The sequence below is a fragment of the Bombus huntii genome, unplaced genomic scaffold (genome assembly GCF_024542735.1).
Source record: "Bombus huntii isolate Logan2020A unplaced genomic scaffold, iyBomHunt1.1 ctg00000069.1, whole genome shotgun sequence".
NCBI lineage: Eukaryota > Metazoa > Arthropoda > Insecta > Hymenoptera > Apidae > Bombus > Bombus huntii.
Window position 1 is genome coordinate 307,328 of NW_026099328.1, and position 16,845 is coordinate 324,172.

The 16,845-nt window shown below is 39.2% G+C and overlaps 2 protein-coding genes across 2 annotated transcripts; one reads left to right on the plus strand and one right to left on the minus strand.

Moving 5' to 3' along the window:
* Window positions 1–2,058: 2,058 nt before the first annotated feature.
* Window positions 2,059–2,708, minus strand: LOC126876322 (uncharacterized). The gene is made up of 2 exons (XM_050639161.1): window positions 2,651–2,708; window positions 2,059–2,407 (listed from the first exon to the last, which is right to left on the minus strand). The coding sequence occupies exons 1-2, from the start codon at window positions 2,692–2,694 to the stop codon at window positions 2,059–2,061; spliced, it is 393 nt and encodes a 130-aa protein (XP_050495118.1). The 5' UTR covers window positions 2,695–2,708.
* Window positions 2,709–4,643: 1,935 nt separating this feature from the next.
* Window positions 4,644–6,245, plus strand: LOC126876306 (uncharacterized). Its single transcript, XM_050639146.1, has 4 exons — window positions 4,644–4,696; window positions 5,246–5,591; window positions 5,676–5,737; window positions 6,174–6,245. The coding sequence occupies exons 1-4, from the start codon at window positions 4,691–4,693 to the stop codon at window positions 6,243–6,245; spliced, it is 486 nt and encodes a 161-aa protein (XP_050495103.1). The 5' UTR covers window positions 4,644–4,690.
* The last annotated feature ends 10,600 nt before the right edge of the window (window positions 6,246–16,845 follow it).

Genomic DNA, 16,845 nt, shown 5'->3' on the forward strand with positions numbered 1-16,845 from the left:
AGTATAACGTTATAACGTATTACATTAGATAGAATAACGTTATAACGTATGACATTAGATAGTATAACGTTATAACGAATTACGTTAGGTAGTGTAGCATTATAACGTATTACGTTATATAGTATAACGTTATAACGTATTACGTTATATAGTATAAAGTCATTACGTATTAGGTTATATAGTATATCGTAATAACGTATTACATTATATAGTGTAACGTTATAACTTATAACGTTACATAGATAACGTATTACGTTATATAGTATAACGTACTAGCGTATTACATTATATAGCGTGACGTTATAACCTATGACGTTACATAGAATAACGCTATAACGTACTACGTTATATGGCATAACGTTATAACGTATTACGTTATATAGTATAACGTTATATGGTATAACGTTATAACATATTACGTTTTATAGTGTAAAGTTATAACCCATTACGTTATATACTATAACGTTATAACGTATAACGTTATATGGTATAACGTTATAACGTATTGCGTTATATAGTATAATTTTATAACATATTACGTTGTATAGAATAACGTTATAAGATTTTACGTTATATGGTATAACGTTATAACGTATTACGTTACATGCCATAACGTTATAACGTATTGCATTTTACAGAATAACGTTATAACGTATTACATTATATGGTATAACGTTATAACGTATTTCGTTATATGGTATAACGTTATAACGTTATAACATATTACGTTAGGTAGTATAACATTATGACGTATTACGTTATATAGTATAACGTTATAACGAGTTACGATATATAGTGTAACTTTATAACGTATGACGTTATACAGTATAACGTTATATCGTATCACGTTATATAGTGTAACGTTATAACGTATGACGTTACATAGAATAACGTTATAACGTATGACGTTACACAGAATAACGTTATAAAGTATTACGTTATATGGTATAACGTTATAACGTATTACGTTTTAAAGTTTAAAGGTATAACGTATTACATTATATAGTATAACGTTATATGGAATAACGTTATAACATATTACGTTTTATAGTGTAAAGTTGTAACGTATTACGTTATACAGTATAACGTTATACCGTACTACGTTATATAGCATAACGTTATAATGTATTACTTTATATAGTATAACTTTATAACTTATGACGTTACTTAGAATAACGTTATAACGTATTACGTCATATGGTATAACGTTATAACGTATTGTATTTTATAGAATAACGTTATAACGTATTACATTATATGGTATAACGTTATAACGTATTACGTTATATAGTATAACGTTATGACGTATTAATTTATATGGTATAACGTTGTAACGTATTGCGTTATATGGTATAACGTTGTAACGTATTACGTCTTATAGAATAACGTTATAACGGTTTAACGTTATATAGTATAACGTTATACCGTATTACATTATATAGTGTAACGTTATATCGTATGACGTTCCACAGAATAACGTTATAACGTATTACGACATATGGTATAACTTTATAACTCATTACGTCTAAGAGAATACCGGATTACATTATATAGTGTAACGTTATAACGTATGACGTTCCACAGAATAACGTTATAACGTATTACGATATATGGTATAACGTTATAACGTATTACGTTATATAGTATAACGTGATAACGTATTCCGTTATATAGTATAACGTTATAACGTGTTACGTTAGGTAGTATAACGTTATAACGTATTACGGTATATAGAATAACGTAATGACGTATTACGTTATATAGTATAACGTTATAACGTATTCCGTTATATAGTATAACGTTATAACGAATTACGTTAGGTAGTGTAGCATTATAACGTATTACGTTATATAGTATAACTTTATAACGTATTACGTTTTATAGTATAAAGCTATAACGTATTACGTTATATAGTATAACGTAATAACGTATTACGTTATATAGCATAACTTTATGACGTATTACGTTAGATAGAATAACGTAATAACGTATTATGTTTTATGGTATGACGTTATAACGTATTACGTTATATGGTATAACGTTATAACGTATTACGTTTTATAGAATAACGTTATAACGTATTACGTTGGGTAGTTTGGACGAAAAACTTACATCCGGCGGAAGCGGTGCCGCACCGGAAACGATCTCTCTCACGCTGCTGAAATCGTAATTTGGCACCATTGGATGCTTCGCAAGACCAACTAAAACTGGAGGGACCAATGGTATATGCGTAATTCTGTATTTTTCTACGGAACTGAGTAACGTTTCTAACTCGAAATTTCCCATTATGTACACAGCTGCACCGCAACTTATTGCCGTATTCATCATTCCGAACGCATAACCGTGAAATAATGGCAAGAAAACTAGTATTCGGTCTCCACGTCGAATATCCATTGATCCTGGGGCACTTCGATTATGAACAAAATGCAATTGAATCGAATATTTATAATTTCAACTAGAATGATAAGAGTTAAGATGCACAACAATAGAGAAAATATTATATAGTTGACTTGAATAAGGAATGGTTTGTTAATCATATAAAACGAATAATATATATTTAAATTTGGCATAAATAAAAAATAAATTTCGAAATATATGTGTGGTCTGAGATCAACCGGATACATTGTGTATATTAATTTAATATATTTACCTTAGAGTTTGGATGAAAAGTAACAAATTTCGATGAGACAACATTACTCTAAGACTATTGAGGGAGGATATGCAGACATCTGGGTGCCATCCTATCCGTGGTGTGTGGCCTGGTCTCTGATGTGAATTGACGTTACACTCCCGAGGGAGCAGGAGGGTGGGGAGTGGAGAGTGGTAGAGGCGAGGAAGAAGAGACGGAAGAACAAAAATCAGAGGAAGACAGCCGTCGCCGTTGGAGGAGAGACAGCGAGGAAAGGGGCGAACGTGGCACCGCCGACGAGGATACGCCAGCAGCAATCCCAGCCCAGGACGACAGGCGCGGCGAAAGCGAGCGCCGCCGCAACAAGCAGAGGACCGTCGCAGGCACCCAAGGCGGTCACGCTCCCTCGCGCACCGCGAACATCCGCGGTGACTCTGACGCTGAACGAGGGAGCATGGATGTCGTACGCCGACGTCCTCGAGGCAGCCGGAGGTCCCGCTCTCGGAGCTCGGCGTGGAGCAGGTGGGGATGAAGAAGGCGATGACGGGCACCATCATCATCAGATTCCCTGGAGACAGGAACAGGGAAAAGGCGACGCTGCTGGCGACGCTGCTGGCGACGCGTCTGGCCGAGGCGCTAGACGCAACTGCGGTGAGAGTCGCCACGCCTACCTGGATGGCGGAGCTTCGAGATACCGGGATAGACATCTCGGTCAAGAAGGAGGAGCTGCGGAAAGCACTGGCCTCGGCGGCAGGATGCGGCTGCGCGGAGGTTCAGGTCGGCGAGAACGGCGGCAGAGGTGGCCTAGGGTCTGCCTGGATCAAGTGCCCGGTGGCAGGAGCCCGGAAAGTATCCCAGGCAGGGAAAATAGCCCTGGGCTGGTCAACCGCGAGGATTCGAGCCATCCCGAAGCGGCCCCTGCAGTGCTTCAGGTGCTGGAGGTGGGGCACGTACGCGCAACATGCGTGTCCAGCAAGGATCGAGGGCACCTGTGTTACAGGTGCGGCGGAAGCGGACACCGCGCCAGAGGCTGTCCCGCCTCTGCTCCCAAGTGCTCCCTGTGCGAGTCGCTCGGGACGCCCGCCAATCACAGGATGGGCGGTGCGGAATGTCCCCCCCCCCCCCCCCCCGAAAGTCAAGAGGAGGAGATCAATCCGCGAGCCAGCAGCTGCGGAAAGGACACCAGGGAGAACCGCCAAAGCAGCAGCGGCAGATGGTCGGGAGGAGGCCATAGAGGTGACCGAGTAGTTCAAGCGCCTCCTCCAATGCAATCTCTGTAGGTCGAGAAGGGCGCAAGATCTGCTCTTCCAGACCATACGGGAGTGGAGTAATGGTGGTAGCGGTATACGACTCCCCCAACATCGACCTGGCTGCGTACAGGGGCTTCCTGGAACGGGTCGGCGAGTGCGTCGGGAGATGCCTCCCCCGCAAGGTACTCGTCCTCTGGGACTTCAATGCCCACTCGATGCAATGGGGAAATCCCAGGACCAACTCTCGGGGACGGACGCTTACCGATTGGGCAGCGGGTCTCGGGCTCCTGCTGGCAAACAGGGGCTCGGCGAGCACCTGCGTGGCGTGGAGAGGATTGTATTCGCCGTAGAGTTTATACTAGCGGGTAAGAATTGTTATTGAGTATTACTGGATGTGATGTAGCACTCGCATTGCGCGACAACGTGAGATACAAGAAATACGCGATTTTCTTTAATATCGAGACGCGCACGTGGATAGATTTGACGCCATTATTGTAATGGTAGTGGCAGGACGTACGCGTGGTGCCGAACGATGCGCAGGCGAGGTGGTTTGTCGCGTCGATGTGTGGCGTCGCCACCTTACGGGCAGCACACTAGGGTATGTACGGCCGGCTCGACTTAAGTTCCTATTACGAAGAAATAAAGTCGGGTCGACCAGAGTTCTAGTTATATATCGTTTATTTTATTTATTTTATTTATTTCGCCACTCGAGTCAAACTTCCTTGGTGAATAAATAAGAATAAATAAGTATGACGGGTGCTGCGTACGTGGAGGCTTTATTTGAGTTACGCGGCGTCGTGTGGGTTGGGGAATGCAGGTATATGCGTTTCTTATTTATATTATTTATTTACTTTACTCGTTTATTTATTTATTTATTTATTTAACTATTGGTTGATTATTTATGTATTATTTGTTTTGATATTATTTATTTATTTACTTATTTATTATTAATATTTATTATTAGTTATGTTGGTTTATTTATTATTTAGTTATTTAGTTATTATTCATTTATTTATTTATTTAGTTAGCTGGTTGTTTATTTATTTATTACTATATTATCTATTTATACATGCGGTGATCTGCGTATGTATCATCAGGCCTCTTATTGAAGCGCAGGCGTTAGCTTGATATATTTAGTTTATTTTAGCGTTATATAAATTTAGCTTGATAGATTTAGTTTATTGTAGCTGTGTAGAAATTTCTAAGATAATATTTAATTATGAGGATATAACTATGTTTTGCTCTTAGATACTTATTTATTTATTTATTCGTTATATATTTTTTATTTCTATTATACTGGCTTTTTGTTGACGACTTGGCGAGTTCTTTCGGTTATGATTGGATACATTCGAACGGTTTTGGCTAGGAGGTGGAACCCCAGGCACCCCCTTGTACAGTAACAGCGACTGGCGCAAAGGCGAATAGCAAGAGGTTGGCGGTTAGTATTGAAAACCCAAGGATAGTGTCGGACATCAGAATAAGTGACAACGTCACCATATCGGTTGCACCGAAGACTAGGGGAGACGAGGAAGGTGATCCCTTTAAGCCTAGTAGGAAAATTCAGAGGAGTCCCACGATTGGTGGTAGGCCCGATATTGAAGTAGCAGAAGAATCGGTGGTGTACCGAAACTGGATTGAAATTAGCTCAAGACAAGACGGAGGTGATTCTACTTACCGGAAATCGTATCACAAGGTCAAGGACGTCAATATGGGCAAGTACCTGTTGATGACTAAATAGAAGGTTAGGTATCTTGGGGTGCAATAGGACAATAATAGAAAATTCTCATTACATCTAGGAAAGGTGTGTGTCATGGTTGATACCCTAATAGGAGCGATTAGGATGTCGTGTAAAATTAAGGTAAAAATAAGGAACTTGTTAATTTCCGAAAAGGAGATTGTTCTTTTTATTTTTTACTCAATTTATACAATTTTTTCGGTTCGCGATGATACACTTTCGATACTTGGATTAGTTAAGAATTTTTTTATTAGACTGACTGAATGATTTTGAAGGGAGCATTTATATTCTTCCAATCGTTGGAGTGGGAGAAGGTTTTGTTTATACTTAGTGTAAAATTCGGAGAACGGCTGAAGTGATCGAATGCCACTCAGGCGGCTGAGAACGGGTGCTGACCGGACGGTCACACGCGATAAAGCGTTCGGAATTTCGGTTTGTTATATACAGTTGCTCGAATTTCGTCTGTGACATTCCCCCCTTCTTAGATTGAACTTGATCCCTCAAGTTTTCTTCAGAAGACTTTTGTGGAATCGGACTTGACGTGGCTTGAAAATTACAGCTGATTCCTCCTCTTCATCTGAGTGGTATGTGTTGGTTGGAATATAGATGTTGGGTGTTGAGCCCAGGGTGAGTGGTACTGGTGGGGCTGTCGCATTGTGGCTGTTGATTACAGTTTCATTTCGGCAGCAAAATAAATTGATACATTATTTGTTCGGTATACATTTCCTGATGCATTTGAATACCCCTATTTTGTTTAATCCATATATACCTAGTATGCCTAATGCTATGTACCCTAATATCTGGAGCGTGGTTAGTCCCCAATACTGTATATTTTTAATTCTGTGTTCGAAATTAAGAGTTTCTATCTCGTCGCCTATTTTATCGATCGTTGTTTTATAGCCTTGTAAATTATCTATTATTTTCGGTGCTCGCTGGAGTTTATCTAATAGATGAGTGAAACTATCGTTTGTTTTGAGCGCTAGGGTTTTTGTTTTGATTTCGTATATGACTTCGTTTTTTGTTTCGCCTATACGCATGTGTTCGTCTTTGTACAATAAATCGCAAGAAGTGTTAGCTCTTATGATGGAAGGCTTGTCAAGTTTTTGTAAGGTATGTTTCGTTTGGCAAATTGTGTCTATTTCTATCGGATTTGCTGGTATCGCAATGTAACAGTTGCTAGTTTTGAGCGGTATAAAGCTAATGTCTTCAATCTTAAGTACAGTTATTTGACAATGTTCAATGTGTGGTTTGAAATTTATTATTTCGCTGCGACAATCGGTTCTTGAATTTCTCTCATGGATTGGTAGTGTTTGTTTGCATATAGTGGTTCCGGCTCGATTCTTACAAAGTTTGTTGAAATACTCGATATCAGCGTTTATAAATGAAAGACCTGAAGTTAAATACATCTGATGTTCGACTACTGGAGCCAAAAATACTCCATTTCTTTTACTCGGCATAGGATATACTTGTAATATGTTCCATTCTGTGTTAGAGACTAAAGGTACTATGATTTTGAAAAATATTTTGTCATCTATTGTGAAGATTTTAAGATCACCGATGTCGAGTATGAATTGAAAATGTTCGGTTTTGGCAGAAATCGCGGTGTTGTACATCTGGCTACCTATTGCCTTGGCGTAATTTTCTATGAATTCATTGGGGTCAAGTATTTGTGGACTAATTATTCCTTGTTTGCCTAATATCATGACGTTAACTATTTCATCTAATTGGAAGTGTAAAGTTTGCATCGCGGTGCCGACTTTCATGATTATCTTAAGCATAGATCTATCGATATTTGCCTGCTGTTGTAATTTTAATATATCACTATATGATCTCTCTAAGTGGTTTAGGTTTTCTGAGTTTACAATTTTTCTAATAAGTGCTGTTTAATTAGCTATTATGGTCTTGATTTTATTATTATCATCGAATAGTTTGTCCATATTTTTGTTTATGAGCGTAAGATCATCATCGTCGAGAGTCCCGAACAGACTTTTCGATACGGAACCTATGATGTTAAGCAGACCTCGTGTGCTCCGGGTATGTGTTAACGCTTTCAAGTGTTTTGCGAGTTGTTTTAGGTTATTGATGCGATTTTGTAATCCGCCTAACTCTTCGACGTATTGTTTGCTGATTGCACGTGAGTCTATTGTTAATTTATATGATTCTATTGCGCTTATCTGTTCGTATATGTCGCTAGTGTCTAATCCTACTATTACATTGGCAGTGTCGCTGTATAAATATCCTTTTCCTATGTTTTCTACGAATACAGAGTTTCCTTCTAATGGTGTAATATTTATTTGCGCGGATACTATTCCGGCAAAGAGGAGCGTCGACCTGGAAAGTAAGGTTTTAAACGATTACCGTGTATCTTTTTGTCTTGAATCAGATAGTATGGAGTACATACCTTATCAATCGTGTACGGTCCTAACCATTCCACATCAAGTTTATGCCTTTTATGATCGTTATGTATTAAAACGGAGTCTCCTTCTTTGAAAACTGATTGAGGTTTTATAATTTTACGTTTTTGATCGCGCTGATATCGCTGTTTACTTTTGATCAATGTTTCGCGAGCGTGTCGGAGTCTAGAGTCCCATTCCTTTTTGCGGAACGTGACTTCGTCTGCGTATGTGCGTTGGGGATTCTTGGATATTGTGGAGGGAAGATTGGCTTGGTGTCCGAATGTGAGTTCGAATGGCGTGTAACCAGTAGAGTCGTGTATCATTGTGTTATATGCAAGGCATACAAAGTTAAGTTGATCGTCCCATTCTTCATCCGAATTTCGCTGCATCGATTTTAACATGTCTGTTATTACTGCGTGTGTCCGTTCTAACGATCCGTTATTTTGTGGGTGGAAGGATGTCGTTTTGATATGTTTGATTTTGAACGCGTCTTCGTACTGTTGCATTAAACTAGATATAAAATTCTGTCCGCGGTCAGTTAATATCTTTTTTGGAGCGGAAAAGATGTAAATGTAATGATTCAAGAGTGCGTTCCAAATTGTTTCCGTTTGCTGAGTTTTTAGTGGTACGAGTATTAAGTATTTTGTCAATTCGTCATGTATGGATAGAATGTACTGATTGCCTTTTTTCGTCTTTTTCAGTGGGCCTAATAAGTCCATAGCAATTTTATCGTTTGGTTCGAGGGGTGTGTCGGTGATACAAGGTTCTTCGCGCGGTCTGATACGTGTAGTTTTAGATGTTTGGCAGGTGTCGCATGATTCTATATGTTGTTGTATGCGTTTCATCAAATCTGGTACTCTGTGCCGTTCACGAATGCGGTCGTATGTCTTTTGTATATCGGGGTGTCCTACTAAATCGTGATTTTCTTTCAATAATTCGTCTATTTCTTCGTCGCTATATGTTTGAATTGGTTCCCATGCAAAATTTAATTCTTTTACAGTGTCGTTCAGGAATAATAAAATTTGTTTGATCGCGTTCTTTTCGGTCTCTGTGAAACTGTCGTCGCCTATACCTATCTTTTCGTTTATATGAATAATTTCGTTTAATTTAGTTAACCATTCGATTCTGTCGTAATTTCCTAGCTCTGTTTTGGATAATTGATAGAAAGATTTACGGTTCGGAGTCATTTTGAGAATTTTGGGTAACGCGTCGATAGATTTTTCCCAATCGTGATATTTTTTATCGAGTTCTATGTTCAAATTTTCGCGTCGTCTGGTCAGAACATGTATTCTAGATAGTGCGTCGGCTGCAGTATTATCTTTTCCTTTCGTGTATTCTATGTCGTATTCGTATTCTTCTAGTTTTAGTCGCCATCTCGTCAAGCGTGATGAGGGGTCTTTGCAATTCTGTAACCATTTTAGTGCTTGGTGATCGGTTCGGATGAGGAATTTCTGTCCTAACAGATATTGTCGGAGGCGTTTCACGGCCCATACTATTACTAAAAGTTCTTTTTCTGTAGTGGAATAATTTCGTTCCGGTGGGTTTAGAGTTCGCGAGATATAACAACATGTATGTCCGTCCTGTGATAAGATTGCACCTATACCTTCGTTACTGGCGTCAGTCGTTAATGTGAATGGTTTCGCAAAGTCTGGGAATTTTAGTACGGGTGATGAACAGAGTTTGTCTTTTAATGTCTGGAATGCTTCCTGGGTTTTATCTGTCCAATGAAATGATGTCTCCTTTCTTGTAAGTTCGGTCAATGGTTTCGCGATCTTAGAAAAGTTTCTTATGAACTTACGGTAATAACCTGCTAGTCCTAAGAACGATTTGATGTCTGTGGGATTACGTGGCTGTTTGAAATTGCTAACGGCTTCTAATTTTTTGGGATTTGGCTTTACACCTTCGGCGGTTACTATATGTCCAAGATATTCTAATTCTGGTTTGAGAAATTCGCATTTGTCCGGCTGTATTTTGAGTCCGAGTTCGCGTAGGCGTTGCAATACTATCGCGAGGTTGCTATTGTGCTCTTCAATCGACTGTCCGAATATTATAATGTCGTTTAAATATACGAAGCAATGTTTATTTATGAGTCCTCTTAGCGCGGTATCCATCATGCGTTGAAATGTTGCAGGTGTATTCTTTAAACCGAATGGCATCCTATTGTAATGATAGTGTCCTTGTGGTGTGGAGAATGCTGCGTACTTTTTAGAGTCTATGTCCATTGGGATTTGGTGGAATCCGGAGGATAAATCGAGGGCTGAGAAGAATTTTGCGTTGCCTAGTTGGGATAGTATGTCGTCTATGTCAGGTAATGGATATGCGTCCTGGTCAGTTAGTTCGTTTATTTTTCTGAAGTCTATTGCAATTCGCCATTTCTGTTTCCCTGAGGCGTCTGCCTTTTTTGGTACTACCCAGACTGGTAAATTGTAAGGAGAATCAGATGGTTCTATAATGTTCTTTTGTAGCATTTCGTCCATTTGTCGTTTGATTTCTTCTTTATGGCATTCAGGCGGTCGGTAAGATTTTGTGTTAATGATTTTATTTTCTTTTAACGTTATTGTGTGTTTAGCAAGGTTAGTGCATGGTAATAAGTCGGTCTCTAGATTGAATACGTCGAGGTAGAACAGCAATATCTTTTCGATTGGTTCACGGAGGGTTTTCTCTATATGCGAAAGTCTAACTATATCTTTAAACGTGGAGACTTGATCGTACGTATTTGAATTTTCGATAAAATTAGTCATTTTGGCTGGGCACTCACCACAATTGATAAAGCATATCGTTGTCGGTTTTCCTTCCAGGTAGACTGTTTTTGACACTGCTTGTTTTGGAGGTACGTCGTTTTCCTGTTGCAATAATGATTCGAGAGTTCAAATTTGAATTTAGATAGGGCTGGCAAACCGAATATGCCGTCTTCTATAATTGGAAAGTTGTCTTCTACCACAAAAAATTCTAGAGTTTTGCCAAATAGTTTTATCAAAGCGTGTTCGTTGGTTTCAAATTTAGAGTGTCCCATCGAGAATTTCCGTTCTTTTGTTATTCTTGGTCGTAATACGCATCTTCGCTTGAGTATATTAATTCCTGCTCCGCTGTCAATGAGGAATTTATGTCGCTGTCCGTCGGATCGTAAAAGTACTGTGGGTAGTCTTCCCGTTGTGGCGTTAATTCGTAGGTCTGGTCTGTTGGTTTCTCTATTTCTTCCTTGTGTGTCTCGAGATTGTGGACTGCTGGTGGTCTCGGAAATTGGCTGGGTGTTCGAAAATTTTTACATTGACTGGAGACATGTCCGATCTGGTTGCATTTGAAGCATTTTAATTGTGTCCTTTGGGCAAGTGGTATTTGTTCGGTTTGTCGGAAGCTTCTTGGCATTGGATTGGGTGTTGGAGTTGGTTTTTTAGTGATCGGATTAGGATTATTGGTTGTTAGTCGTTGCTGCTCAGGGAGTCGTAATCGTTCTATTGGTTTTGGTCGTCGATTTCGATCTTCCCCGAAGAATCGCTCGATGTCGGTGGCTTTCTTTTCGGCTTCAAGGATATTGTATGGTGGATTGGCGAGTAGTAATTGTCCTATTTCGCCTTTCAGGCCTCGGATAAAATCGATCACGGAGTCTTTTAAAATCCTGTCGTTCATAGCTCGTCTAGTAATTTCGTCACGGTATTCGTTCGTTATACTGTATTGTAACTTATTGAGTGCTCTGCGGAACCTGATGATATAACTTTGCACACTTTCGTCGTGACGCTGTCTCGTTTCGCGTAGCTGGTCTTGATGTTCTCTAACAGAGTCTTGGGTGGCTACGTTTCGTCTTAGGGCATCGTACAGGTGTCCGTATTCGTATATCGGTATATTGCAGATGGCCATTGCGGCTTTACCCGCGATTTTCCCGATTTTGATCGTTTTTAATAATAGCGTGGGTTCGCTACACATGGCTCGTAATTCGCGTACTTCGCGTATGAATTCTTCGACTCCGATATTGTCTTCACCGTTTAATTGCGGAATACATACTATCGCGTCTTTGGTCCGTAAGCTCGGAGAGGCGAATTGCGGTGGACGGTCTTCGTAAGAGGGATGGTTGCCTTCTTCTGTTCGAATTGGAACGCATGGTGGGGAAGTTCTATCTCTCGCGGCAACAGATTCGTCCATAGTAATAAGGGAGCCTAGTTCTGTAGTAGCGTCGCGTCCTATTTTTATTTTAGAGATATTTTTGCCTAATAGTTCTATTTCCGCTGCACGCTTCTTATTTTCACTGTCGGCCGTCCGTTGTGTCTCTTCTACACGTTGCGCAAGAATTTCAATTTGTTTTTGTATCACGTCGAGTATGGCACGAATCGAATTGTCCGTACCTCCGTTTGTAGAAACGGTTTCAATAGTTTCGACTTTGTCTTTTCGTGATGTGGGCATGATTCTAATTGAGCTTATTGAGTCTGAACTACTGTTGCTATTTGGACTCGAAGCGCTTGAGAAACTGGGTTTTCTCACACGGTATTGTGAAAATGAATCCAGATTTTCAGCTTACCGTAGTAGCTATGACCGTTGAGGAGTCTCAGGGATGTTTCCTCTCTGGTTGGTTCTAGATTCCGAATCTTATTCGTAGGGTTGCTCTGCGCTGACCGTAGTCCTCTCGTCTAGTTTCATCGTAGTGGAACGTTGAAAGTTGCTGCAGGCCTTCGTAGTAGCAAAGATTCGCACTGGGTCCGTTGATCCTTCGATCTTCAATGATGCGCGTACGCCGAAATCGTAATTTCGTTTGCACTGAAGTGAATAGATCCTGGCACGGATCGCCAAAAATGTCGTGTAAAATTAAGGTAAAAATAAGGAACTTGTTAATTTCCGAAAAGGAGATTAAGTTCTTTTTATTTTTTACTCAATTTATACAATTTTTTCGGTTCGCGATGATACACTTTCGATACTTGGATTAGTTAAGAATTTTTTTATTAGACTGACTGAATGATTTTGAAGGGAGCATTTATATTCTTCCAATCGTTGGAGTGGGAGAAGGTTTTGTTTATACTTAGTGTAAAATTCGGAGAACGGCTGAAGTGATCGAATGCCACTCAGGCGGCTGAGAACGGGTGCTGACCGGACGGTCACACGCGATAAAGCGTTCGGAATTTCGGTTTGTTATATACAGTTGCTCGAATTTCGTCTGTGACAAGGACATCGTTGCCGAACGTCAATGGGCCCACCGACTCAGTTAGGAAACTATTACGGAGTGCGGGAGTCGGTGGTGCTTCATGCCACACCGATATGTGTCAAAGCCCTAGCAATACGGAAAAACAATAACATTCCGAAGATGTCGATAGTGATCGAATAAAAGATGAAGGGAAGAGTAGCTCTATTGCAGAGAAGATAATTGGACCAGAAAGCTGATTGACGACGCCTGCATTTTTAATAGAGAACGATTAGGAAAGAGACACACCCAAGATGCTGGGATTGTGATGTCGAAGGTGAAGATGCAGAGCATGCGTTGTTCAATTGCCCCAGATGGGACAATGGAAGTACATTGTTGGATAATTACGTAGGCGAAATACTGGCAACCAATAACGTAATCGACGTGGTCGTCAATAGCGAGGAGAACTGGGCTAGATTCCAAGGGCTTTGCCGAAAGAAAATGATAGCTCAATCAGATAGACAAGATAAGGAGAGGAACATGGAGAGAAGAAGGAGAGGATTAACTAGAAGAAGATCATAATAAGATGAGAGGTACACTCAGTAAGAAGACCAACCCTGAAGTAATGCCGAGAGGTGGTTCCAGGGTTGGTTCTTGTACCGACAGAGGAGAGAGACAGAGGAGGGGTTTTTTGGTGGGTAGAGGTGCTATCATCTTGCCAAGTCCCGCATAATCCAGGCGCGCGCTAACGTACCTAGTTATGCGTAACTGCATTCTCCTCTCCTCTCAAAACAAAAAAATGTGCAAAATAGGAAGGAGTATGGATATGAATTTTTAAATTACCATCTGTCAATAAATATCCACAATTAGTAAATTTAGGTTTAAGATTATATTATATTTGGGTTAATATATAAATGCGAATGATCTTTTACTATGAAATGCATAAAATAAAAGTAGATATCAATTGGTGCCACCAGATGACTTGTTATTTTGCGTGTTAAGTAAATATACCACAAAATTTCAGTTGATATAATAACCGTCACTTGTTGATAAAATATCGTTGATGTTTGGATAAGGTATGTATTTCTGTTTGTTTTAAAATAAAAACAACAGGTTGTAATAGACGTACGATTATAAATTGTAACGTATCGCTATTAAAAATCATTTTTGTTCTTCTGGAAGATTAGGGAAGAATACTATTCTGTGTTTGTATTCAAGTAATGACAACGAGAGAGTGAGTGAAGCGTAAAGCATTAGAAAGCGTAGGCGAGAATTTATCTTCAGGTAACATTAGTGATGTATGCCTGAAAAAGGCAAACGCGTGTAGAATCTGTGGTTTCAGTTTAATGTTTATACCGATGCAGTTATCTCTTCCTGGCAGACGAATAGTGTTTTTCTAACGCCATATTACGTTTCACCTTCTCTGAGTAGAAATTCGTGATACTCGCAAGTTTAATATTTCAAGTCCTGGCATAATCATTCATTGATTCGGTGTAATTAATACTTGGTTAGGTACATGTCGAAATTTGTTTGATTCATTAAGAATTAAAGTAGCGAAAAAATGATTTTGACGGGAACTGTGTTCTTCTATACGAAAAAATGTCAATAAAGAGATATTTTAGTTTCCACTGAAATGAACAAATTATTGAAGGTTTTGAGGATTTCGAATTTTGCAGGAAAACAAGTAGTGCGCAGTTTTTCATGACAAGCGATTTACTCAGTAATTGGAAATAACCAATAGCATTTTTTGTTTAAAAAGAATGGAATTGAAACTAATCAATTATATTATCAAATATATTAGGTGCTATTTTAGTACACAGTACTGACTTAGAAGTTGTTGCTAGAAATGCGAAAAAAGGTTTACATTTCATGACATCGACATTGGAAAAGGTGGAAAATGTCTCAATTCGACATGTATATTTATCTTTTTGTTATGTTTACCGATTTTTCGGAAACGGCTTGATCAATCGGAATGACACTTTTTGCTCCTTGTAAGACATAATTTTCCGTTGGTTCAGATATAAAATATTTTTCCATTTCTTTTTTGTAAACTATTTTTTTTTTTTTTACAAAAATCCAATTTTTATGTATACAAATTCATCAGTTATTCTGGATTGGATCGAGCTATCGAGATGAAACCTTTTGCATCTTTTAAGAGTAGTCCATTGACTGGACCCATTTGCAAAATGTCTCCATTTTGTTCATTAAGTATTATTATTGCAAAGAATTCGTTATTTATCAATTTCATTTACGTCTACTCAGTGATTGTTCTGCAATTGTTGGACTGATAACGAGATGATTCTAAAACAACAGCCTGGGCAAGTAGTTTGAAATCGTGTTTTTCAATTTAGGCTTCAATTCGTGTTTCCATTGCAGGAAACAATGGTTGGTTGTTATTGTTGCTGTCGTATAAACGAAATTTCTTGACATAGCTGCGTACATCGTAGTTTGTCCCTGATATTTCGGAGATGTACAGCTAGAATAAAATTCTTTTACTTGTTTATATTAATTTCTACTGTCCATAAATAGCCATACATTATGTCCAATATTTGTTGTAGATGGCTTTTGGATTTTAAAGCTTTATTGTCTCTCGCGCATATTAGTAGGTCATCTGCGAATGTTATTGCTTCATTATTTTTATCGCTATTTGCGCTACAATTTACATCGCGATAAATTAAATAAAATAGGGGAGTTCACGGCTTCTTGTTATGGGTGGTCTTTGATTTTAGATACTTTGTTTAAACTGTTCTGCCTGTTACGTAAAATTGTTTGTTACGTAACATGTTCTAAATTATGGCTATTATTTGGTGTAAACTATCTAAGTACTATCCATAGCGCTGCTTGACTTCCGTAAATGGACGAGAACGAGTGTTATTTATATTTCTATATGTCGGAGATGAAAGGACACCGGAACCTTCCCTTTGGAACTTTGGGAAAATCCCTTAACACTGTAACCTAGATTCTACCATAGCCGTAATTAAGCAATTATCGTCATTCAATCCGATTGTATTTGCTCGAGATATGTGACAATGAGCTTCGGCTCGAGGCGACAATCAGTCGCCGAACGTAGCCGCGGTCAAGGAATCAACGTTTTGTCTAACAAAGGTATGGAGTAATAGTGTAGCTCTCGTCAAAAAGTGTTGAAGTGGTCATTACTTCTAAGAAAACTCTACATCTGGTCTTTTTAGTTTTCTCAAGTACTGAAACCATCGAGAGCGTATAGACAAAAGACAGCGACGAAGGCAGACCTTAAACAGTAGACAGGCGACGTTGGCTTCGGGGTTTTCAGTTATAGGGTAACACTGCTAGCGTGCGGATTTGGACCAGTTCAAATTGTATTCTTACTTATAATTACACTTCTGTATGAAAATATATTATCTACCTTACAATTTATCCACGACTTTCTCTGTTTATACATCAAATAACCTCAACAAAAAAAAAAAATAGTTGTAGTGGCACTCGACAGTAAACATTCCAACAGTTGCTGTTCGTGGATCACGACATGCAGACCCTCTTCATCTCCACAGTACATGTTCAGCTAGCCTGAGGACCCGTTATAAATCTCAAGATTTAGTTAACTAAGGTCCTTCAAACAGACAAACAGTCTTTGTCCCAACTACGAAAAGATAGGGGAAATCTATGTTTCTCACGAACGACGTTTCCTGCTAGCAACTTTCTCTCAACGTCACTTTCCCTCACTTTCCGGACGAAGGCATCTCTCCGCGAATCCG

Excerpts from the sequence above, each read along its gene's own strand:
- LOC126876322 (XM_050639161.1), bottom strand. The coding sequence starts at position 2,694 with ATGTTGTCTCATCGAAATTTGTTACTTTTCATCCAAACTCTAAG. Across the intron at positions 2,408-2,650 it reads CTTTTCATCCAAACTCTAAG|TGCCCCAGGATCAATGGATA; the intron begins GTAAATATATTA and ends TCATAATCGAAG.
- LOC126876306 (XM_050639146.1), top strand. Across the intron at positions 5,592-5,675 it reads GGTCAAGGACGTCAATATGG|GAAAGGTGTGTGTCATGGTT; the intron begins GCAAGTACCTGT and ends CATTACATCTAG. Across the intron at positions 5,738-6,173 it reads GGATGTCGTGTAAAATTAAG|CTGATTCCTCCTCTTCATCT; the intron begins GTAAAAATAAGG and ends TGAAAATTACAG.